Raw genomic sequence first — 22864 nt, 5'->3', positions numbered from 1 at the left:
TCGTGATACCAACTGTCGTAATACCCGACCTCCTCGAGTGAACCCTAATGATTGGTTCTATCGAAATGGCCCCGAGCATGGAAATGAATTTAATCGAGCTTGGTAACCGTCAGTTCCAGCCAGGCGTGAATGTGAATGGGGAGCACGATCTAGAAGCCGGAAATGATGAGTGGCGTTTCAATATAAACCTTGAGGTCAATAACTGCCAACCCAGTACTACCCAACTATTGCTACGTTGAATTATATCCTCTCCTGTTCGGTCCTGCCCTGGCTCATTTGCATCAAAAGGCTTCAATCTCGATAACCGGCAATATATCTAACCGGCGATATATCTTTCTACGACATGTCGTATCATTCGGGAATCTCAAACAACGATTCCTAATTTGCTTCTTCTTTCATTCCAAGACTGAGTGGGGGGGGGGGCTTTTTTTTTTACCGAGCCGTTGTAATGTTAATACATGTATCATCACATCCATCACGCAGGTGAATATCTTAACTGGGGACGTAGGCACTCTCGAGGCACTTTTCCTTGTCCGTATGATGATCGATAACGATCGTATGTCTCGTCTCCTGATCTTCTCTCCAGCTGGCGACCAGAAACTAGAAAGTACAAACTATTGATCCCCATCAAAAGCATCACTGCAACAGCAATTAGGGGTAAAAGGGATTGTCGCTAGGAGGTACACGCCTTGTTGGTTCTACGCTAGATACTCCTCCGTACATCGTAGATACTCGTACCTAGACGGGTAATTGGCACCGTTTTGGTCCATTTGGTGATTCTGGTACCGTACATCATGCTCACTCACTCATGTTCATCTCCAACCATTCGACCGGCCCATCACTTCCTTTCTGTACTAGCATCGGATTTCCTGCAAACCGTAGAATAAGCAACACCGAAATAGATATAGATCGAGCCGCAAAAGCCGCAACCAGTCCAGCACAGCGCAGTACATGCATACCGGCATCAGTATCGGCATCGGACCTGTTTTTCCGTCCAAAACACAGTCAGCACGTGATTCGCTCGACGGAGAGTGCAGAACAGAGCACAGTACAGAACCACACCACACGCTCTTACAACATCTGAGTATCGAACAATGTATGTCATCCCCCCGCCAACTCACAATCTGTCTTTTCATGCTCTGTTTATTCGATTGTCATATGTCTCTAAAATATTGATATGAAGCGAAACTTGTTGGAATAGTTAACTTACCAAATCAAACTCCATGCTAGTCTCGAGCTCTCATGATCCTTCCTTGAGCGCGGGGTTGACAACACAAACACAAACCCACACCCACACCCACTCTCTACTCTCTACTCTCTACTCTCTACTCTCTACTCTCTCCTCTCTCCTCTACTCCTGATACCACTACCTACGCCCACTCTGTCTCCCACTATTACTATTACTCCCACTCTCATCTGCACTCACTCTCACTTCAATCCGGCGAATAATCCACCCATTCGTACCCATACAACAAGAACAAGAACAAGAACAAGAACACCACCAACATCATCATCATCTCACAGCCAATATCGGCCTTGTCACCTTGGGCTGTTTCCACGTCATGCAAACCCCAGTCTCGCTTCTGTCGCCCCTTGGTAAGTTTTAACGTTCGTTATTGGAGAACCAGAAAAACGAAAAGAAATCCCATTCTGGATTCTGCTATTCATCATTGGCCAATAGATTGACCTCGTGGGTAAATGGCTCGATGTTAATTCATTTGAGATTCGCATCATCTTCTTTCCTTCCTTGACCAGATTTTCTTCCAATGCCATCTTCTTCTCTGCTTTTTGTCACACTGCATGCTGTATATCTGTATATTGTACAAATATACGAAGGAATCATATCTACCTAGATGCTGCGTAGTAGTACTACATTGTATACATTCCAAAAATATCACGGGGAATTTGAAGGGATATCTTGGTACGAAGTAGTTATTGGTCACAATCACCATCTCCTTTCATATGGTTTAACAACAACAAAACCCCACTTCATCCGGCTCATCGCGTTCGTTCAGTCCCAGAAACACGGCTGAACCAGAAATACAAAAAGTATCGTCATACAAGTGTTACCGCTCAGCAACCATCACGATCGTTGCAAAGGAATCATACAATTCCTCTTCCCCGGTCTCACATTGAAATTCTCAATTGTCATCACCGGATTTGTATTGTAGCACGAAACGCAGATGGCACTGCAGATTTCAGTATCTTTAGAAAAAATCAATATGATAGAATTGTTATCAATTTACTGACTTGACTCATGCGATTTCTAGGCTACAGTAACAATAGTTGTGGATATTGTCATAATGATTCAGGCAGTTAGTTACATATTCTCGTTATTTACCTACAAATCTGTATTCTTGGCAATATCATGCCATATGTCTCTATCGCATGTGCTTCTTTTGACGGGGAAATTACTTCCTTTCATATAATCAGTATTGTTGAATGTCTAAATCCGTAGCTCAAGGGCTTCGTTCAAGCTTCCACAACGTGCTGGGAGTCATTTATTTATTTGTTTCTATCACTAGGTTATTCGTACTACGCTAGAACTCAAACGCTCCAACCAGAATTTTATCAAGGACTTCTCGATCGAGGATGGAGACGTTCAGGTAGCCTTCTCTACAAACCCGATCTTCGAAAATCATGTTGTCCACAATATACCATCCGTCTAGATTCCCACCAATTTCGCCCGACAAAAGATCAACGGCAAGTAGTAAATCGTTTCAACAAATATGTTCTCGGAGATACATATACGAAAGAAGCCGCAAGATTATATCCCAAATCACGCGAGCAAGCTAAGAAACGTAACACGGACTTTGATCTCGAGGAAAGAATTCATGAAGGGGAAAAGGGAAGAGTTAAGACACCACCGGAACCAGCACATGCTTTTACTGTTACGTTGGAAACAGATGAGTTCACAGAGGAAAAATACACTCTCTTTGAAAATTATCAACGGATTGTCCATCATGAACCTCCTGATAGAATAAGTAAAGGCGGTTTCAAGAATTTTCTCTGCTCTTCCCCTTTACCACGAAGTACCACAACCATCGACGGCAAAACCAAACATCTAGGTTCCTATCACCAATGTTACCGTCTAGATGGAAAGTTGATCGCAATAGGCGTCCTGGATCTCCTCCCTAAATGCGTCAGCGCGGTCTATTTCATGTATCACGAATCGGTACATTCTCACGGATTTGGAAAATTAGGCGCAGTGCGAGAGATTGCACTAGCAAAAGAAGAGGGCTACCAATATTGGTATGCAGGGTTTTATATCCACACCTGTGTGAAAATGAGATACAAGGGAGATTATAGTCCTCAATATATTCTAGATCCGGAAACATACAATTGGGCACTCTTTGATGAAGATCTGAGGGGCAAATTTGACGAGAGGAAATATGTCAGCGAGACTCAAACCCCAGAGTCAAATAACACACAAGATGAAGATCCTTCGGCTCCCTACGACACAGGCAGTAAACCCATCTTCGAAACATCCATGCCGGGACTCCTTTCTAAATCAGACATTCTAACGAAATCCCCGCTCGATCATGTTAAAATTCGCATCAGACAAAGTGTGCACAAAACTCATGAGCTGGTGAGTTGGGAAAATGATAGTGTAGGGGATGTGAATAGTCTGAAGGGGATTATTGCAGAGTTGGTTAGTGCGGTGGGGGTGAGATTGGCGGGGGAAATGGTGGTTTATTTTCGTTAAGGGGCGTGGATTTGAGGGCTGATGGTTGACAGAGAGTTTGTATTATAAGTTATAGGGAAGGGTGAGGAGAAGGGGAGGGTTGAATGAGCCGAATGCTTTAGATTCTATAGATCAATGAGTTATGGGAAAATTCAATACAATGATTACGATTAACATTATAATCATTCTTACGATATAATATTGAATCGAATGAAGGTTTGAAAACTCTCTCATTGTTTACTTTATATATATATAGTCCGATGGAGAAATTGGTAAAGAAGAAGCTGTGTAGTGATTTCGATATTCTTTCCCACACACTTATCGAGGACATTGACTACAACTAGCAAGAGGCTTTTATCTTCCGCTCGATCTGTAAATCACCGATCAGCATTCTTCATAGATATAAAAAAGCTCATCAATATTCCGATTCTTCGCCATCTTGTTGCAAATGCTCTGCTTCCTTTTCAGATCGATATCGATATCGATACGAATATTAATACTAATACTGGCGAGCTCGAGCCGAATGCAATCGCTCTGGAACCAACCATCAGTATCTCCACTACCCTCTTGGGTTTGGCGAAGACAAACTTGCCCTAGAGTAATTCGACTGTCAGTTCATCGAGCTATAGTATGTATATATAGCGTGTCTAATAATTAATTCCCAGTTTCAGTGTCAGTTGTGTTTTTTTTTTTTTTTTTTTTTTTTTTTTTATAGATGAGAAGACTAGCGAGGCTTTGACACTGTTATTTATATAAGCTATTTCTTGATCTCCTCGAGGATACACGACAAGAACTAATCTCATTTCTCAGGAACTATCGTTCTCGTCTGCGCGGGAATCAGCTCTTACTTCCTGGAACGAATCCTTCGCGAGGAAGAGTTTCATTTTTAGTTTATTTTTTTTTTGGTCTGGTTTGACCTTGCGGAATGCAAACATCTGCGTGCATGTGTATGTAGCCAGCCTGTTTGGATTATGCGAGGCGCTGAAGTATTATTTCGTTTTCATCTTCGAACTACTCCCTGTTTGACGTATGATGGGTATGTGTTCAGTGATTCTTAGCCAATGATGGGGGATGGGAAAGTTCATCTGTCTTCTAGCGGACTGTCTAACGTCGTGTCAAGCTCACACAGGAGACCAAATCCGAATGCTTTTATAGATAGATGCATCAGAATTCGCTTGGTGTTTTCCGACAGATTGAAGTATACTATCTACAGACCAGCTGGATGCGATTGCAGAGTCCTCACTACTAGCAGATCAAAGTGCGTCTGGTATATATTATACTGCGAAGAGCTTTGTTTTTGATGGTTATCGTGAAGTGAAATACCAAGATCGACATATCAATCAACAGATCCGCAGCCGTGCAAACTCCATCCTGCTCGCATGTGCAAATCCAAGTATGGTGTTGGATCCCAAGAGGAAAGGGGCAAATCTCCACACGCCGATAGAGTCTCGCAACAAACAATACAGTACAGTATCCTCCCACACCGCCAACACAGTATGACAACAAGAGTCAAAAAGCTCCAGATCATAAACTTCCTAAACAGACAATCTCTTCACTTCTCTCCCCCAACATCCGCATCAAAGATCGATATCTCCCGCCGGCCTCGCAATATTCGCTCGCCAGTGATGATCATTCACGGGATCTCTCTGATACAAATTCACCTCGAAGAATTTATTATGCGGCGTGCATTTGAAGTTTTTATAGCTATTTACTCATCAGTTTACCATTCATCATTTTTGTTTTTTTGTATTATACCATGCATGAAATTTCTCTGTTATCAACTCTGAAATCCGAAATGATAAAATGTATGGATGATTTGTTATTACTTACGAATTCAACTTCTGGTAATTGGCTAGGATCAGATGTTGTTCGGAGATCTCGATAAAGTCTCCTGGGGAGTTGGTATCGGGAATGAAGTAGCGTTTGGATTCGAGAGGACCGTAGTTTACTTGTCGGACAAATTGGATGGCGTATGGTGTGGTGGGTGTGATGGGGTTTGAGGCATCTCCTGGGTCATTGGGGGTTGTGATAGAGGAGGAGCGAGGGTATTCGGCCCAGGCTTTGAAGCTGGTGAACTTTTGTTGGTGGGTGAGTTTCTGGGGACGAAAGGACTCTGGGGAATCACAACAGAAGAGGGTGGTCATGATGTAGGTTGGAAGATTGGAAGATTGGAAGATTGGAAGGTTAGAAGATTGGAAGGTTGGAAGGTTGGAAGGGTGAAGGGTAGTTTGGGTTGAAGGGAGGATGGATTTTCTGGCTCGTAATTTGATGGAAGTCCAATGAAGTAATATGAGACAATTGCAGAGCAACTGGAAAGAAAATTGAGAGGGTATAGATGGTGATATTTATGCAATAAGGACTGGAAAGACTCGAGACTTTCAGACTCAAAATCAAGAAAAATGCAGGCGATTCCTCAAAGGATCGAAGCATCAGATGTTCAACAAATTGAGCATATTGGACTTGAGCAAGCCAAGCCTTGAACATCTGAGTCTGATCTACCCAACTAGAAAGCTACCCCCCTTCCTCGCCAGCAGCTTTACGAAGACCCCGCCTTCACGACATGCAACATCGTCGAGTAATCAAGTTTTTGGGTTTCACTGCATGTTTTCATGATAGACGGTGAGCCTTTTTAGATCTCAGACCCTCTATCGTCCTGGGTAGGAAGATGATCAATTGGTAGACTCATGAAAATGAGGCCTACAACCAAGGCAACTTGCGTTTGGAGTACTGACTTAGCATAGAAAATATATGCACCCTCTCAACACCACTTCTATGACGCCATGACAACTAAAACGACTGGCAGTGCCAATTTGAGACCACGTATCAAATTCCCCAAGAGCTGTTCTCATCGCCGATAGTATGCGGAGTGATGTTCAAAATTCGTGTTCGTAATATCGAAAGTTCGATGTTATTTGAATTCTCACTGCTGATTGGAGCATTACAATTTTGAGGCCTACAACCAGGGTAGTAAAATGCTGAATGGATATTGGTTGCGCGATCTCGCTTCCCACACGTGCAGGAATTCAATGAAAATGACTGATTGGCTATAGCGACATCTCGACCATCATAAGAACTCTCGAGTTTCCCACCTTCTTTCTTCCCTTCTTCTTTTCTCTTCACGGCGCGAGAGGCGGCGCTGTCATCCCTCACTCTTTTTCCTACACAGTCACTCCTTAGGGTCTTCTTTTTTTTTCATTCATCTTCAGCATCTTCCTGCTCTTTGCACTCACTACCTTTAACCCTGGTTCTGGGGCCTCCGCTACGATCAAGGAGGCCCAAAGCGAATAGAACCTATCTTCTCGGAATACACCACTGGGAAAGAAAACGAACATCATCTACTAAATCGTGACTTTATCGATCCCAGTCTTTTAGACCTCAGGAGATATCCTGTTCCTTCTCCATTTGAATCAAGGGTTACTGTCGATGCTCAGGAAGCATACAGTCCATATGATGAGAATGAATACCCTTTCGCTGAATATGACAACCATGGAAATTTCGATCCTCTGCCTCACACTCCTTATACCGCTTTACTAGATCTACCTGCGCTAGACGCAGAGTTTCAGCAAGCTCTCGAATATGTCGAAAGACCTGGCGAAGGCCAGGTCCAATCCAGTCTTTACCTAGATCAGCCAGTCTCCAATCCTCATGTGGAGCAATTCCAACATCATCATTCTACTGCTCAGATTTTACCTGAACAGCCACAACCACGACCAATTGTTCAATACCACACTTGCCCAGAATGTCAAAAACAGTTCAAATTACCATATCAGCTGAAGTAAGTGCTAATTCTCTTGTAAACCCACGTTGCATGGTTTGTTGATGCTGATGTTCAACCTCAGTGTTCATAGAAACGTCCATAGTCCCAATCACGAATGCCCGGTATTTTCATGCGAATCACCTAGATTCCGGTATAAGAAAGATCGAGACCGTCACTTTAGAAGTGTACATCCCGAGCTCATCCCGAATGCGGAAAGATATTTTTGTGATATGGAAATCTGCAAGCAGTCAAGAGCCAAAGGAGGGGGGTTCAAGAGGAAGGATAACTGTGAGAGACACAAGAGGAAATGTAAACATCGGCGTCGACAGATGTGACAAGAAAGGTTGCTGCGTACATAGTCAACGGAAGTACTTAAGGCTGTGATAGGAGTAGAAATATGATGCGTTGATGTCAATTGCCAGCGTATTGCCAGCTGATTATTGTGATTGAAGAATTATGATAGAATCCCTAGAACCCCTAATCCGTAGCCGCCCTGATTCTATAACCAAATCACAAGATGGCATGTAAGATTTCCGGTATGGATTTATAGATTAGCACTGGCCATTTGTGTGATCTCAAGAACATCATGAATCATAACTCGTGCACATTCGAAGATTAATACGAAGAGAAACGTAGCACAAGGCTGATTTTAAAAGCATACCAGCATCATTTCTATACAGTAGCCTTCAGCCATCACTCAACGACAAAGCCATGCACTGCACATCATTTTATCGACAAGATTAACTCTTTCAAGAAGTCTCTCCTCTCCCATATATATAAATAGACTATTTTAGAAAGCTGACATTTGCACTTGCAGAAGAAAAAGGCGTAGAATTGTCACAATTTTGAGGACTAGATTTAATTTCGGACTCCTATGACGATACTGGAAAGGAAATCTTGGTCGGTATATCACCCGGCAAATGGCTAGAACGGGAGATGTGTAGTTCCTCATCTCGTCGTGATCGTTCCAATCAGATGGATTTTATTTTTGTCGATTGTGTCAAACAACAAGCGGAAATGAGAACCGGGAAACCTTGGACACATGATATCCAGAATTCATATCGATAGGGAATCATCATCATCATCATCATCATTAGCAACCTTCAGTATCTATGCCTAGCCGTTTAGTTACCCCCCCTCAACCAAGCACAAACTCCCAACACAAAAACACAGACCATGGCATCTCCACTGACCGTCCCCCAAATGCGTCCATATCTCATGACCATGCCCAAATAACTCTTCCAAGGCTCCGGCAAGAAACCCATCACTGTCCCCATCATACCCGCCGGCATAGAATTTCCCTTCTCCAAATAAAACCGGCTGCTCAACAAGACCACCTCGGTCGTTGCAAAGATCCAAAAGAAATGCACACTATCCGCGCTCAATCCATCATCCATCAAGGCCGACGCCTCGCGTGCATATTTCGTGCCCGTAAATGACGTTGTGAGTGCTATGTACAAGCCGAGCGATAGTGCGAAAACAGCATGGACTATGCGCCAAATATATGCATAGGGATCAACAGCAGCGGCTTGAGCTTGTCCTTCCATGCCCATACCGGGCATACCAGGCATACCCGGAAAGGAAGGCATGCCAGCTTGTCCTTCACCCGGTGGCCCGCCCATTCCTCCCATCATCTGTTGTAACATTTGCATCATGGGATCATTTGCGGCGTCTTCGCCGGGTGCGCCTCCCATTCCTGGGAAACCCGCAAAGGGATTTTGGCCAGGAGCCCCTCCAAATGGATTCTGTCCCGGAGCACCACCCAAAGAACCTGGATCCATACCCAGCATCATTTGCCTTAATTGATCATCATTTAATTGCTGTTGTTGCTGTCCGCTCTGAGTCCTCTGGATCGGCGTGCGAGTCTGCGGTTCATAATAATGATTCGAAATATCTACTTCAGCTGGATCCGCATCGTTTGGAGCCTTGGGAGCTGTTTGCGCTGGCGCTGGAACCTCCTCTATACGCCCATTAGCTTCATTCAGCATGTGCTTCAAAGAACCATCCAAGATAGCCTATGAATAGGAAAAGTACAAACCTCTAGGTAAACCACCACCCAACCCAATAATCTTATTCAACCTTGCATTTCCCCCATCTCTAATTTTTGCTTCTCTCTTTTCCTTCCTAATGCGTGCCTGTCTCTGAGATGGCGTTTCAGCCACTGGCTCAGAAGAATCGGCCATTTTAAATTTCTATTTCGTTGTTGGGAAAATGGTGAGATGATTGATGACTTGGACAGATTTGATGATGTCGTTTATTATTTACGTGGTTGTACGCTTCTGGAGCTGGGATTTTTTTTGGTGGGGGAAAGCTAGAGAAGGGGTCACCATACGTTTATCTACCAGTACTTCGTAAACACTTATTCTTATTATTACACTAGCTTTAACAATGATTTGACTTGCAGTTAATAGAACCAATATAATAAATATAATTGTACATTATTGATATAGTATCAACCAAATTCTACAATGTTTCATGATTATTACAACAGGACTTGTTGATCCATTCATAATTTACAAGAGAGGCTGACTGGTATCATATTCACCACTTCTAGAACAAGACAGAAGGCAGACATCATTTCTAGGGTATTTCTCGCCAATTTATATCAATACGCAATTGCAATCATAGGTGTTGCTCTTAATGCAAAGATTAGAAAGCAGTATTATAAAGAACAAGTTCTTACTCTAGCAATATTTCTATACACACGTGCGTCGCTCTCATCTTAATCCTTATTCCCTCGTTCCGGATTTTAGTTCTTAAAATAATATAAAATGTTCGCTTTTACTCTAAGGAGTAACCTTGCTCATGCTAACTAATCGTTTGACACCGACCTGTATTGATCATTAGTATATGTTATGCTCAAACCTTAAAAATATAGCTATAGAACTTACCATCCAATTGCCACACTCATCAGGCTTTTCACGATGAATGTCAACTTGCATCCTGCTTGCTGTTTCGTAGTCGCCAGATTGAAGTGCTTCCGCCAACTGGGTCAATTTCTCGACAGTGTCAGGTTTCACAAGTTCCTCATTATTCAAATGATCAAACAAAATGTTGAGGCGCTTCTGAGTGTCTTTCACTTGAGGAGCAAAATTTGTTGGAGCTTTCGAGGCTACTCTTTGCATGTCACTCGTGAAGATTTCGACCATTCTCTGAGCAGATTCAGGAATATGTGATCTATCACCAGCAGGGTGCCTAGGTTTTGCTGGAGCAGCTGCAACGGCGGGAGCTCTAGGAGGCCCAGTTGGTGGTCGAGAACCGCCCATTGGAGGACCTTGAGGAGGACCTTGCGGTGGCCCTTGTTGAGTCTGAGGAGGGCCCTGAGGTGGACCTTGGTTTTGAAACTGTGCAGGTGGAGGCTGGCTTTCATATGGTGATTGAGATGGCGCGTACTGGCTAGGTGGTGCAGCTGACGGTGGTGCATATGGATTAGATGGAGGTGGTCTCATACCTCCCTGAGGAGGTGGAGCGATATTTGATGGAGGTGGCTGGGAATATTGTTGTGCTGCTGGAGATGGAGCATATCTGCTTGTTGGTGCAGCCCCGGCAGGTGGGGGATTATATGGAGAGGCTCCACGAGGAATTGTGGGTGGTGGTATTGATGCATATGGTGATTGAGCAGGGGGTGCTTGAGGAGTATATGCGTTGGCCGTGGATGATGGTCTAGGAGGTGGTGCAGTCGTCAATGGCGAACTAACACGGGGTGGTGCTGATCCCTTAGGTGGAGGAGGTGGGGGAGTTGCTCTGGAAGCCCCATATGGGTTTGCAGGAGGTGGCATTGAAGCAACTTGTTGATTTGGGAATGGATTTGCAACAGGGGTACTTCTTCTAGCAGTAGGAACCTTTGTTACGAAAGGTATGTCATTCCAGTTTGTCATGTCTTTAGCTTTAGATGGAGGTGGAGCTGATGGAGTCGTGTTTCTCGGAGGGGGGGCTCCAAATGATTGTTGAGGTGCTCCATAACCTGCTGGAGCTGCTCCATATGCTCCGTACGAAGGTGCATAAGCAGGTTGAGATGGTTGTGGTGGCTGGTAACCTTGTGGTGTGTAAGCGCTTGCTGCAGGTGCATATGGATTAGAAGCGCCTGAAGTGGGTGGTGCATAAGGATTAGAAGCTGGAGCAGTAGCAGTAGCGGCAGGTGGAGCGTATGGATTTGGAGCAGATTGAGCTGGGGGCACCACAGCAGCAGGAATTGCCTGTTGATATGCGGCTGGCTGAGCACGTGCTGGGACTCTTGACGAGGCTGCTGGTTGTCTCGCAGTAGTGGTAGGGGCAACCGTTCTTGATGCACGCTTGACTCGGTCTCGCGCAACATCTGCAGCAGGATACTGAGCCGGAAGAAGATCAAGATATCTTTCAGCAATTGAGAGATGTCCGTGAGCCGCAACAATATCCGCATACTCTGTATATTTGTCATACAAAGCTGCCAATTTCCAATCCGATGTCAAACTTTGCTCGGGATCTTGGAATTTGGTGACATTGCGGAATACTGTGACCTTTTCGATAAAGTTTTGGAGTGACTTTGCATGTACAGAGAAGGTAGAATCGCCTTCTTGTTCTTCAATGCCATGCTTCTCGTTCTCTTGAAGTTCGGAAATCCAGATATTGATGACCTTCTCCAACTTTGAACCAACTAAGAAACAGAATGAAGCATCCTTTGCAGTGCCAGATTCCAAAAGCCTATCACCAAGTGCCTCGCAGAGGTCTGGGAATTGAGCTGGATCGGCATATGTGCATAAAGTTGCCATCGACTCTTTCCAGTTCTCCAGGTCAGCATTGTATACAACATCCCACAAGTTTTTGCCAATGACAGAGCTAAGTAGTCGTAGATAGTTGGGGCCTTCTGCCTTTTTGGCTAGGTAGGCAGTTTGGACTTTATCTAACAACTCCTTTCCACCACAATTGGCAATGATGAATGCATCAGCAATACGATCCTCCTTAAGACAGACAGTCATCGCTTTTTCGAACTGGCCAAGCATCAAAGCTTTGGTAATTTGTTTTTCCGAGGCCGAATCGGATTCAGCAAATAGATGGAAAGGATTATCCGTCTTGGCTCCCTTATTTGCCGAGATGTCTGTCAAAAAGTCATCACCTTCGGCACCATCAAAAAGTGTAGATAATCTGTTGTTCTTTCCTGCTTCTCCATTGGCATCAGCCGACACTTCCTCCGACTTTTCAGCATCCTCTACGTCAAGTCCTGATACACCGTTCGTAATCTCGTCTACATCAGAGAATCCAAGGTATTCGGTGACTTGCTTTCGAGGGTTGGCTGCAATCAATGTCTCAATAACTTTCCAGTCTGCCTTCTCTTCCTCAGTCTTGGCCTGATCAATATGAGTTTCACAAATGCTCTTAATATCCCCGGCTTTAAGGGCATTTTCGAAAGACTCAGTAGCAGATCCTACTTCTGAATCAACCGTGAACTGAGAAATTTGGATCTTGGAGGATCTAGGCTTTCCTGCTGCAGTTGGTAACAAATTAAAGCTCACTAATTTGCCACCAAATCCGAAAGAAGCTCCAACCGGTCGCTCGAGCCACTTTGGAGCTTTGTTCAATGAAAATGAAGCCCCTTGAGGCTCGGTTTGGGCCTTGGTAAAAAAGTCTTCGCCATCAATTGGACCTGCAACGGGGGCTTGGGATGCGGTAGGGTTTGTATTTTGTAAAGTCTGGATGGCTATTTTTCCATCAAAGGACGCAGTGGCAGATAATGCGGGGTTGTGTGGATTGAATCTAGTCTGGAAAGTCCAATTGGTGACTTCAGGAAATTCTCCATATTGTTCCCCAGTTTGAGGGTTCCAGATTAAAGTTCTGTTATCTTTGCCGCAAGATATTAGAAGATCGGCATCCTGTTGACACCAAGACAATGACAAAATCCCCTGGATATGCCCTTGCAAAGTACGCTCAGGCGCATTTGAGTTTCTGAGATCCCACAAAAGAATGACTGGCGTAGAATCGTCGGGTGTAGCAGTCAAAAGCTTTGTCGCATTATTTGGGTCCCATGCAATTGCTCCTACTGCCTTTCGGTTGTTGCTCAATTGTAGAGAAGCCTTCTTTGTCTTCAAATCCCAGACGGTAACGTATCCTCCACTTCCACCAGTTGCCAAAATATGGGGAACTTTTCTATTCCATGCAACACATTCGAGGTCATCCGATCGTGCGGCAGCTGTGCCTAATCTAAATGGATTCGAGATATCATTTACATCGTAGATGAACAGCTCGCCCTTGGAGCCAGCAGTAGCTAGGATTTGTGGCTTCAATGGGTTGAATTGAAGAGACTTGATAGCACCCGTATGTTTTGTCGTCCTAGACATGAAAGCATCCTCAGCTCCTTGTATAAGTTTCTCTGCATCCCATAAGTCCAACGATCCATTCTCGAGTGCGCCTGCGATTATGCCCCGCGGATGGTCTGCGTTTGCTGGTGCCCATGCAATGTCGTGAAATCTAATGGAACGGTCAGCCTTTTTAAGATTCCTAAGCTCAATACAAACAACCCGTCGGCGTACCTGGAGTCTGTGCTAATGCTAGCAATAGGTTGTAATTCTACACCTTGCTCGTCATTATCCAAGCTTAAATCCCAAAGCTCTAGCTTCGTCTCATCAGAGAAATCGGCATCAACAGCCCCAGCTCTGGTACCCGTGACAACCAAAGGAGTCTCTGGACCTGTGGACCAGGCAAAGGCCGCAGTTCTGGGAATTTCCCTTAGACGGACCATTGTCTCGTCTCTATTTGTAGAATTAACAAGCCAGATTACGCTGCGGAAAGTTTGCCGCGGTGTGCCTTTTCAGCCGATTTTGTTGCTACACCGGTAGAGACAAATGGAAAAGACTTGTAGATTTTGAATTGTATGAGACGTGTAAAGACAAGAAAAGTTGCGATCTGTTGATTTGTTTAGGGAGCAGTAGCACTGTGAACACCTTTCCCCATAATCGGATGGTCATAGCGAGGGATCCCGTCCGTAGGATTGTGAATCTTTAAAAACCCGCTGACACGTGATTAAAGGCTCCTTCTTTCGCGATTTGTTGGGTAGCATTTGGACAATTTGGAAGTGACAAATACATCAGAGACTCGTTTATATTAAATCCAATCTAATACTTCCTATAACCTACAAGATGACAGATCAAGCACGTTGGAAAGCTACTGTGTATGTGGGTGGTCTCTCCCACATGGTTACCACCGCAAATCTCGAAGCCGCATTTTTACCCTTTGGAGAAATAGCAGATGTCTCTATACCGTAAGCCCTCCGCGCTAGATTTTGATGTCCTCATGTTAAAAATCTTTTAGCAAAGCAGATGGGCCCAACTCAACAGAGCCACATCGAGGTTTTGGATATGTAGAGTTTGAAGATCCAGAAGATACCAAAGATGCCATCGACAATATGGATCAATCTGAACTATTTGGAAAGGTGATTAAAGTCAACGCGGCTAAACCTCCAAAGAATGCAAATGAGGGATTGGGAAGTAAGACGGCTTTATGGGAGCAGGTAAGACTTCATGGAATCATGCTGTGTGATGGTAGGGAGTGGTTTGGGTGGTCACTAATTTTTCGATATAGGAGGGCTGGCTAGCAGAGAATGCTGTGAGTGAGGAGGATAAACTGGCAGCTGAGCAAGCAAGAGCCGGAGTTCAGGACAGACCTGACGATCCTATGCAAGGTCTAGAAGGATTGGATGTAGCTGGGCCCAAGCCGGCTTGAAGAAGGGTTGTGTTATGTTTGTAGGCTACAGATCATGAAATGTGTTACTAAGGAGTTTTGGAGCAAAGCAAAAGGAGTTTAGGTGGCAGGAAGAAATTTATACATGCTCTTCAGTGTATAGGTTGGAGTTGGACAATGAAAAGCATGAGATATCAGGTATGGAGACTATGTATTCATGAGAAATAAGGGCCAATTCTGTACAACTCATTTGAGGTTTGGCCGATGCATCCGTTCTAATTTCTCCATTCCATTCTTGCCTCCAGCGTGTTCCACTCAGTATCGCTTTTGATGAATGAACTTTTCCCCGACAATCAGTCTGTCTCCATCCCTCCGAAACTTTGCAGATGCAAGGTTTATTCCTTTGCTCTGTTTTGTCTAGAAAGACGCATTTGCTTATCAACAACAAGTTTGCGACCCAAAGAGTAAAAAGCGAATCCGACAGCGACACCGACGACGATTCCTTCAAATTGATATCAGTGTAAGTTCTGGCCGTATTTTGGCGAAGATGTAAACGTACCCAAAGGAACCAACTCGGGAGGAATCTTCTTCCATTGGCGCAATCGTTGCGAGATAGTGTGGGCTGTCGACTTTGGTGTCAGTCTCGATTCTCATCTACTAAAAACGAATCTCCCAATCCATTCTCTATCCTCCCCCTCCAGCTCTCCGATTGTCTAATCGTGGGGTAAACGTACCGCTATGCTCCTCCTTCTGTAAAGCCACAAAACATTAGCCCTCCCACCCTCAAGACCGCAAAATCGCAAATCAGCAACAGACAAACTTACGGGCACAGGCGACCACATCTTCTTGGTCGGTTGGAACATTCTAGTCACGGTAGTAGGATGCATCTTGATCCGTTGTTCAATCTTCAAGTCTTTCTGATTAGAATCACACTCAACTTCCGTGGTCTGAGGTTTTGGAGGACCTGCATTTCCGCGCTAGCGAGCTCGGCCTTAGCCGACTTCATCCCGAAGAGAGAAAGTGCAGGCCCATTCCAATCAACCTCACATCATTCGTCTCAATTGAACCACCACCACCACCACCATCTCCCCTCTAAATTCTGTGATCGCCAGAAAATAAATACGCAAATATGTCTGAAGAACGCGAGACCAAGCCCTTCAAGTTCGTCACTGGTATGTGCCCCCCGGGGACCCGCCCACTGTTTGGATATTTAAAAATGGTCTGATTGATTGCTAACTGGATGTCTAAATAGCTGGTATGCAATTCCTCCCCCGCCGGGCTCTGCGAAATGACCGGAAGACTGATCGTAGGATATAGGATTCGACGCTCGATTCCCTAACCAGAACCAAACTAAGCATTGCTGGCAAAACTATGTCGATTATCACAAGTGCATCCTAGCCAAGGGCGAGGACTTCGCACCATGCCGTCAAGTACGTTTCTGCGATCGATTGAGAGGGGAAAATATACTGATGGAGGGGAACAGTTTTTCTTGGCTTACAAGTCATTGTGCCCAAGTGCCTGGGTTGAGAGATGGGATGACCAACGTGGTTAGTAGTGAAACTTGAAAGGGACCGGAAGGCAAGGTTTGGCTAACGTGGATTATTGTAGACAACGGAACATTCCCCACTCGATTGGATCAGTAAGGAATTTGAGGGTTCTAGAGGGTTGCATGGTGGGATAGAGCAGAAGACGTTTACAATGGATATGTATCATACAGAGCATTATGCGAATTGATGAGAAACGATTCGGCTTGAATAGACGTGCTTGATTGAAATTTGGTAGATATGTTGATATCCATGAGTTATGCATTTCCAAAGTGCATTCAGGCTTCCTTTAAAGCTCTCAGTCGGTCATATCTCAACATCGCTCCAAGCAAGACTTGTGCACCATTCCCACAGTCTTCTCGACTACAATACTCGGCTGGATTATGACTAACGCCATCTTTACAAGGCACAAAGATCCTAGTTATGGTCAGTTATGTTTTGGTATGACTGAAAGGAAGTGGATTACATTGAAGTTGGAGCATGTCTCGAAGTATAAACGCTAGGTTGTGTTCAGCGTGGTCCTTATCATGGGATTCTCATTCTTACCTATCATGTCCAGCGCCTGATACCATTCTCTTATAACTTGGGGAAACGGCTACTGTTTGATCTCCGGCACTGGAAGCTGTTTCAACCAAATCCCCAGCACTCTCTTCTACGCATCGAATACAATCTTCATTGAAGTGAGTAGCCGGAGAATCTGTATCCATTTTCCATTCCACCATACAACCTTTACCTTTCTTTCCACTAGCCCCAAGAGTTGGCATCAGCTCCCCGGCAGCAATCAACTCAAAATCTTTCTTAAGCTCTTTCTCAAAGTCTAGAAGTCTTTCATCCTCTGGAGACCTGATATCAAGTGAAAACTGTACAAATCCCGGAACAGTATTAGTAGAGCCAGGCTTGAGTGTGAGAATACCTAGCACAGGTAAGAAAAGTGTCATAGTTTGTCTTGGGAAAAGGTTCGTTACCTGTGGATGCTAGACAATCCATTTCAGCTGCCTTGTTGTGGCTATGGAGAATGATTTTTGCAGCTGTAAGCATAGCATCTGAACGATTATCGAAATCCGTCGTACCTATAGAGGATTCTCAATTCATCATCTGTTCCACGTTCACACCTTTTCAACCATAAGCACATCTTTATAACGCAACGTACCAGTATGACAATCTCTTCCCCTCACTGTAATAGTATACCACCTATAAGCCTGCACGCCCGTTACAGCTCCAATATTCGTTTTGCTCTTCTCGAGAATTGGTCCTTGTTCAATGTGTAGTTCGAAATGTGCACCTATTGGATTGTCTTGATATGAAGTGGGTGTTGCACCGAGATATCCTATTCTTTCTAGTTCCGATTTCATGGTCGCCGGCCCATTTACTTCGCACAAATCATGAGCCTCTGAGAGGGGAATGCCGTGAGCCCACACGCCGGATGATATCATGGATTTGGGGAAGCGCGCTCCTTCTTCTGTGGTGGGAGTTAGGGAGAAGGTTAGAGAGGGGCATTAGAGTGATGAAGAGGTGTACCGTTTGTCCACTGTATCCATCAAGTTAGTGTGTTATTGTATACAGCAGCAGAATTATAGTACAACAAACATTAATAACTCCAGTAGGATATTCTGTTTCAATCTCCAAATCATTCATTGTCCTCAACGCTTCGATACCTGCGTGGACGCCTAGTATTCCATCATATCTTCCCCCCGTTGGCTTTGAATCATTAAATCACTCATCACGCAATGTTTTCCTCGTGTACAGTGTAGCATTTTAGAAGTACATACCTGTGTATCTAAATGACTTCCCGCATAGGTAGCTGGACCATCCTTTCTGCCGGGTCGAATTGCAAAAATGTTACCTTTGTTGATCACTTGTCATTACAAGCACTTTTGAGAATTTCATACGAGGAGGTTGCACATCGGAGCTGTGGGGCAATGTATGCATATGGAAGACTGCAATAGGGAGGGAAAAGGGAAGCTCACCCATAGTATCAACCTTCACATCACAGCCGAGATTTTGAGTTGTTTTGACGAACCAATCTCGTGCTTGTTTGTCGGCGGAAGAGAGGGCAAGCCGGGACATTCCTCGATCGGTTTCTCCCCTGGATTGCTATTAGAATTCTGTGCATGTCATATAGCATACTAGAGGTTGAAAAGAGTGAAAGATACTCTCTGCAAATGATAAATGGAAATTGGTCTTGTAGTAGAACCACATGATTTGCCCGTATAAAAAATCGCTTGACTTATATCTAACTGCACTACACAGATTGGAATGCACATTTTTCCCGCCTGGAGTATGGTAAGGAGGTAGGTAGCATTGAGCAATATCTAACGACATCCAACATGCAAACCGCACCCTCTCCAAGCGCAAAGGCTTCAGAAACTTTCTAATGCCATGTCTCTCTGTCAAATTTCATATTCACTTCCCCTTCGTCCCCCATTCCCCGTTTCCTCTTCCCTTCCTGAATACCAAATTCCAAAGTTCAGATTCAATGAAAGTAACCAAACATACGTTCCCCATTGCTCCCCTCTCCCCCATTGACACGTATAATGTAACTCTTTCCACAATCTCTCTCTGTCAACCCTCCTCGTGATCTCCCCAATTTTCCTATCTGTTAAATCCCCTATTTTCAACGAGCCCTGGGAAAAGTTTCTAATCCAGTTGACCTTTCCAATCCTCGGGGTTAATCTCAAGGAATTGGTTTTGATAAGAGTTCTTGGATTCAATCTCGACATTTTTAGGAGTTACAGGAAATTCAGTTAAAATACATTGGCTGAAATGGAAGTCAAGATTGGATTTATTAATTTATAATGTATTGTTGTTTTAATATTGGTAGTGCTTATCTGAGGGGAAGTTCTCCTTGAGCAGGTAGTTATCAGTTACCCCGCTACCAAGCATCTGCTACTGCATATGTAGGTATTCGTATGCATTATCAGGATTATACTCACAGGACGGGCAGATAGCACAAAATTTATGCCAACCAACTGTTTAAAATACTAATTCTTTCTACTAATTGTAAGGATGAGAGATACCTGTATTCTCACGAAGAGACTATGTTTTCATTATCATTCAATTTATCATGCACATCGCCATCTAAGCGGATCATGAGTGTGTCGCATTTGCAGACGGTATATTTTCTTATATTTCAGAAAAGTAGTTGGTCCGCATAGAGTGAAATCTCAGTGAAAGTTCAAGAGGGAAAGGGAGAGTGGAAGAGGGGGAGTGGAAGAGGGTGAGAAGCGGAGTAGAGGTGAGTGTGTGAATAAGAGGAAGTAGTCTGTACATGTTCACCAGTATTCTCAGTATCGGTAGGTTGAAGATTAATTGTGGTTCAGTTTATAGTGATCGCTATATGTGCAGTCCGTGAATATCCCGCTAGAAACTATAATCCCAAACGCCGCGCTATAATATCAATGTATAGGAAAGCTTGTATCATTTGGCTTTCCCCCTGCCTTTTCCTTTTCCTTTTGCGGGAGATTTTGCAGGTGCCTTTGCTTGTGATTTGACGGGTATCCTTGATCGAGCTTTGCCTTTGGTTGGAGCAGGTGCAGGTGGTGGTGTTGGTTCTTTGGTAATTTCCTCAACCTCATCCTCTTCTGCTACTGCAACTGCTTCTGTTTCTGTTTCTGTTTCTGCTTCCTCTCCCTCTCCCTCAACTTCCACGGGTATCTCAGGCTTCTTGACTTCGACTATATCATCTTCGTCTTCCTCCTCTTCCTCTTCCTCCTCCTCCTCGTCGTCATCACTCATAAACTCGTCGTCCTCATCAAAGCCAAAGAAATTCATAGCCTTCGGTTTACCGGGTGTAGATTCGGATGGTGGAGATATGTCGTTTGAATCTGTACCACCCATTATCTCATCTTCTTCACTAGCAGAGCCATCGGTTCCTGAGCCACTACCCGAAGAAGTTGCCAACAAATTATCCTTATAATTCCCAGCTTTCATAGCCGCGAGAACAGCCTCACGCGTTCTCTCTCCGGCTTCCTCCTTATCCTCAACCCATTTACCATCTACCTTTCCTTTGGTACCATTCTTAATTTCCTGTTCTCTTCGCTCTGCCAATTCCACAACTTGTTCCCATCGCTTTCTTCTCTCTTCCTTGTCTTTCTTTGCCATTTCCGGCTTGATTGCTAGGTATTCAGCTAGTGCCTTTGCTTCATTAACTGTTCTTAATCTGCGGCCATCCAAATTTCGACTCGACCCGTTTTGATCACCTTGTCCCTTCTTACGTTTCGAGGACATACGGCCTCCAGCGGCACGAAGTTGAGATCCAAACCCTCCTTTGCCACCACATAATCGCGCTGAAAGTCGTAGAGATAGAAATTCATCATCCGGATTTGATAGTAAATCTGATATTGGAGAGGTTGATTCGGCGGACAGCAACTTATTCGAGATGGTTGTGAGAATAAGGCGACGATCTTGAGATGGAATGCGCTCATAAAGTTTGTTTTGAAGCTCTGATATGGTGGTGGTTGTAGGCAGAGGTAGGGATAGAGTCGAAGGTAGATTCAAGCCAGGAAATGAAGTCAACAGAACGTTGACGGTTTGGGGTTGAGATACCATATTGCCGGTTTTTTGTATTAGGATTGTTTCGATATAATTCGAATTATTATCGCGCTTTGCGATGGCTTTGGTGATTTTCGATAAGTTTGATATCAACATCATTCAAAGGATGGAAGTCCCTGAGCCGTAGAACACCCGAGTGGCTGAGTGGCTTGATTGACAGTCACGTGTATCCATCTGGGAATATGCAAAGCGACAAGCCACATCTTCGCTTGCTAGCGCTTGAACCACACAATTCAGAATATTCGAATTTTGAATTGCTTCGCTTTTTTTTACACCTCTCGACATCGACAAACTTTCAAGCAACTCGACAAACCGCCAAGATGTAAGATATCTACAATTATCTTGATGGTACTATCTCAAAATGCAAAAAAGACTAATAAATGAATTTACAGGCTTATCCCAAAGGCCGACCGCAAGTTGATTCACGAGTACTTGTTCCGTGAGGGCGTACTTGTCGCAAAGAAGGAGTATGAAAACAAGCACCCAGACATCGACACCCGTAACCTTTACGTTGTCAAGGCTTGTCAATCTTTGACCTCCCGTGGATATGTCAAGACTCAATTCTCTTGGCAATACTACTACTACACCCTCACCCCAGAGGGTCTCGACTACCTCCGCGAATGGCTCCATCTCCCCGCTGAGATTGTTCCATCTACCCACATCAAGGTCCAAAGATCCCACGCTCCTCCTCGTGGAATGATGGGAGGTGACGAGCGCGAGCGCAAGCCTTTCGGTGGCCGCGGTGGACGTGGTGGTGGAGAGCGTGGTGACCGTGGTGATTACCGCAGACGTGAGGGTGGTGAGACCAAGGAAGGTGCCGCCCCAGGAGAGTTCGCCCCTCAATTGTAAGTTTCACGCATCTCCCATATTCGATTGATCAACCCTAACATTTTCTCTCACAGCCGTGGTGCCGGACGTGGACGTGGAGGTGCCGGTGCTCCTGCCCCATCTTCGTAGATCTATTCTACAATTTCTTTACGCTTGCTCAATGCATCCGACAGGAATTCCTCATAAACACTTGTATGGTTGGACGACTGGACAGTAGCGCGTTAGGTCGAGTGAAAGTAATCGCCGGGGGAGCATAGGTCGAAGGTGGAAGTTGACACTTCAAAACTGTCAGGTAGCATAATGAGCTTCTTCCAATACCCTTCAATTTATTATGACGTGAAAACACGATACTCCCTCACATATCCTGCGGCTCATTCTCTGCTTTTCTTTTCATGACTGCTTGGTTTTATGACGTCTCGTATGAACTTGATAATTTGGTGAAGTCAAGATTGTGTTACTATGAATTGCTCCTGATATTAATATACACGTTAAATTTTTACCTAATGGTCCCGAACGAAACACAGCGACCCGGACACATTCTATGCCACCTATAACTCGGGTCTCTCGGCCATGGGAGATGGAAGAAAGGTCAAGGAAGATCACAGATTCAAGATCAAAGATGAAAGCTCGAAACTTATCAATTTGTGGTCAGACCCAGTCATGCTCGTACTCATGCTCGTTCATGTAATTATTTCAAAAAGTGTTTCGTTGTTCATACAGATGGAAAATCGGCCTATGAAGTACTAGAACCCGAAAAAAGCAACCCCACCAATATCCCCGCGACCTTTTCCGATTTTTGACCCACCTAGAGCAATAATCGGTAGTTGATATCGTCATCGTACTTCTGCT

The 22864-nt window shown here is 44.4% G+C and overlaps 11 protein-coding genes across 12 annotated transcripts; 5 read left to right on the top strand and 6 right to left on the bottom strand.

The window, feature by feature from the left end:
* The first annotated feature begins 1067 nt into the window (after nt 1–1067).
* On the top strand, nt 1068–3861 carry Bcate1. The gene is made up of 4 exons (XM_024697258.1): nt 1068–1096; nt 1231–1596; nt 2271–2315; nt 2526–3861. The coding sequence occupies exons 2-4, from the start codon at nt 1563–1565 to the stop codon at nt 3704–3706; spliced, it is 1260 nt and encodes a 419-aa protein (XP_024553073.1). The 5' UTR covers nt 1068–1096; nt 1231–1562; the 3' UTR covers nt 3707–3861.
* A 968-nt stretch (nt 3862–4829) lies between these two features.
* BCIN_14g04680 (hypothetical protein) lies at nt 4830–6124 on the bottom strand. 2 transcript variants are annotated; one of them, XM_024697257.1, is made up of 2 exons: nt 5441–6124; nt 4830–5389 (listed from the first exon to the last, which is right to left on the bottom strand). In XM_024697257.1, exon 1 carries the CDS (start codon nt 5827–5829, stop codon nt 5512–5514), a length of 318 nt encoding a protein of 105 aa, XP_024553072.1. In that variant the 5' UTR covers nt 5830–6124; the 3' UTR covers nt 4830–5389; nt 5441–5511. The 2 variants fall into 2 exon arrangements, with proteins under 2 accessions (XP_024553072.1, XP_001546167.1); XM_001546117.2 differs by having other exon boundaries at nt 5516–6124.
* A 681-nt stretch (nt 6125–6805) lies between these two features.
* On the top strand, nt 6806–7969 carry BCIN_14g04670 (hypothetical protein). Its single transcript, XM_024697256.1, has 2 exons — nt 6806–7460; nt 7525–7969. Coding segments are annotated over exons 1-2 (303 nt in total). The 5' UTR covers nt 6806–7459; the 3' UTR covers nt 7827–7969.
* A 244-nt stretch (nt 7970–8213) lies between these two features.
* BCIN_14g04660 (hypothetical protein) lies at nt 8214–9728 on the bottom strand. The gene is made up of 2 exons (XM_001546115.2): nt 9481–9728; nt 8214–9402 (listed from the first exon to the last, which is right to left on the bottom strand). Exons 1-2 carry the CDS (start codon nt 9623–9625, stop codon nt 8567–8569), a joined length of 981 nt encoding a protein of 326 aa, XP_001546165.1. The 5' UTR covers nt 9626–9728; the 3' UTR covers nt 8214–8566.
* Nucleotides 9729–9993: 265 nt separating this feature from the next.
* Nucleotides 9994–14370, bottom strand: Bcsec31. The gene is made up of 3 exons (XM_001546114.2): nt 13946–14370; nt 10334–13883; nt 9994–10273 (listed from the first exon to the last, which is right to left on the bottom strand). The coding sequence occupies exons 1-3, from the start codon at nt 14152–14154 to the stop codon at nt 10229–10231; spliced, it is 3804 nt and encodes a 1267-aa protein (XP_001546164.1). The 5' UTR covers nt 14155–14370; the 3' UTR covers nt 9994–10228.
* A 62-nt stretch (nt 14371–14432) lies between these two features.
* On the top strand, nt 14433–15247 carry BCIN_14g04640 (hypothetical protein). The gene is made up of 3 exons (XM_001546113.2): nt 14433–14673; nt 14724–14922; nt 14994–15247. Exons 1-3 carry the CDS (start codon nt 14552–14554, stop codon nt 15132–15134), a joined length of 462 nt encoding a protein of 153 aa, XP_001546163.1. The 5' UTR covers nt 14433–14551; the 3' UTR covers nt 15135–15247.
* Nucleotides 15248–15279: 32 nt separating this feature from the next.
* On the bottom strand, nt 15280–16040 carry Bcpic2. The gene is made up of 4 exons (XM_001546112.2): nt 15917–16040; nt 15827–15842; nt 15652–15714; nt 15280–15594 (listed from the first exon to the last, which is right to left on the bottom strand). Exons 1-4 carry the CDS (start codon nt 15977–15979, stop codon nt 15488–15490), a joined length of 249 nt encoding a protein of 82 aa, XP_001546162.1. The 5' UTR covers nt 15980–16040; the 3' UTR covers nt 15280–15487.
* A 106-nt stretch (nt 16041–16146) lies between these two features.
* Bccox12 lies at nt 16147–16873 on the top strand. The gene is made up of 5 exons (XM_024697255.1): nt 16147–16264; nt 16345–16347; nt 16410–16522; nt 16576–16639; nt 16701–16873. The coding sequence occupies exons 1-5, from the start codon at nt 16222–16224 to the stop codon at nt 16733–16735; spliced, it is 258 nt and encodes an 85-aa protein (XP_024553070.1). The 5' UTR covers nt 16147–16221; the 3' UTR covers nt 16736–16873.
* Nucleotides 16874–16880: 7 nt separating this feature from the next.
* On the bottom strand, nt 16881–19465 carry BCIN_14g04610 (hypothetical protein). The gene is made up of 10 exons (XM_024697254.1): nt 19133–19465; nt 18604–18722; nt 18406–18479; nt 18224–18334; nt 18155–18164; nt 17787–18095; nt 17602–17706; nt 17183–17549; nt 17103–17135; nt 16881–17053 (listed from the first exon to the last, which is right to left on the bottom strand). The coding sequence occupies exons 1-10, from the start codon at nt 19354–19356 to the stop codon at nt 16915–16917; spliced, it is 1491 nt and encodes a 496-aa protein (XP_024553069.1). The 5' UTR covers nt 19357–19465; the 3' UTR covers nt 16881–16914.
* A 276-nt stretch (nt 19466–19741) lies between these two features.
* Nucleotides 19742–21263, bottom strand: BCIN_14g04600 (hypothetical protein). Its single transcript, XM_001546109.2, has one exon. The coding sequence runs from the start codon at nt 21182–21184 to the stop codon at nt 20054–20056; it is 1131 nt and encodes a 376-aa protein (XP_001546159.2). The 5' UTR covers nt 21185–21263; the 3' UTR covers nt 19742–20053.
* A 175-nt stretch (nt 21264–21438) lies between these two features.
* BCIN_14g04590 (hypothetical protein) lies at nt 21439–22360 on the top strand. Its single transcript, XM_001546108.2, has 3 exons — nt 21439–21509; nt 21580–22032; nt 22090–22360. Coding segments are annotated over exons 1-3 (510 nt in total). The 5' UTR covers nt 21439–21507; the 3' UTR covers nt 22145–22360.
* Nucleotides 22361–22864: the final 504 nt, after the last annotated feature.

This window comes from Botrytis cinerea, chromosome 14 (assembly GCF_000143535.2).
Source record: "Botrytis cinerea B05.10 chromosome 14, complete sequence".
Lineage (NCBI taxonomy): Eukaryota > Fungi > Ascomycota > Leotiomycetes > Helotiales > Sclerotiniaceae > Botrytis > Botrytis cinerea.
The sequence above is the reverse complement of the archived record's forward strand: the minus strand, read 5'-3'. Positions and strand labels throughout refer to the sequence as shown.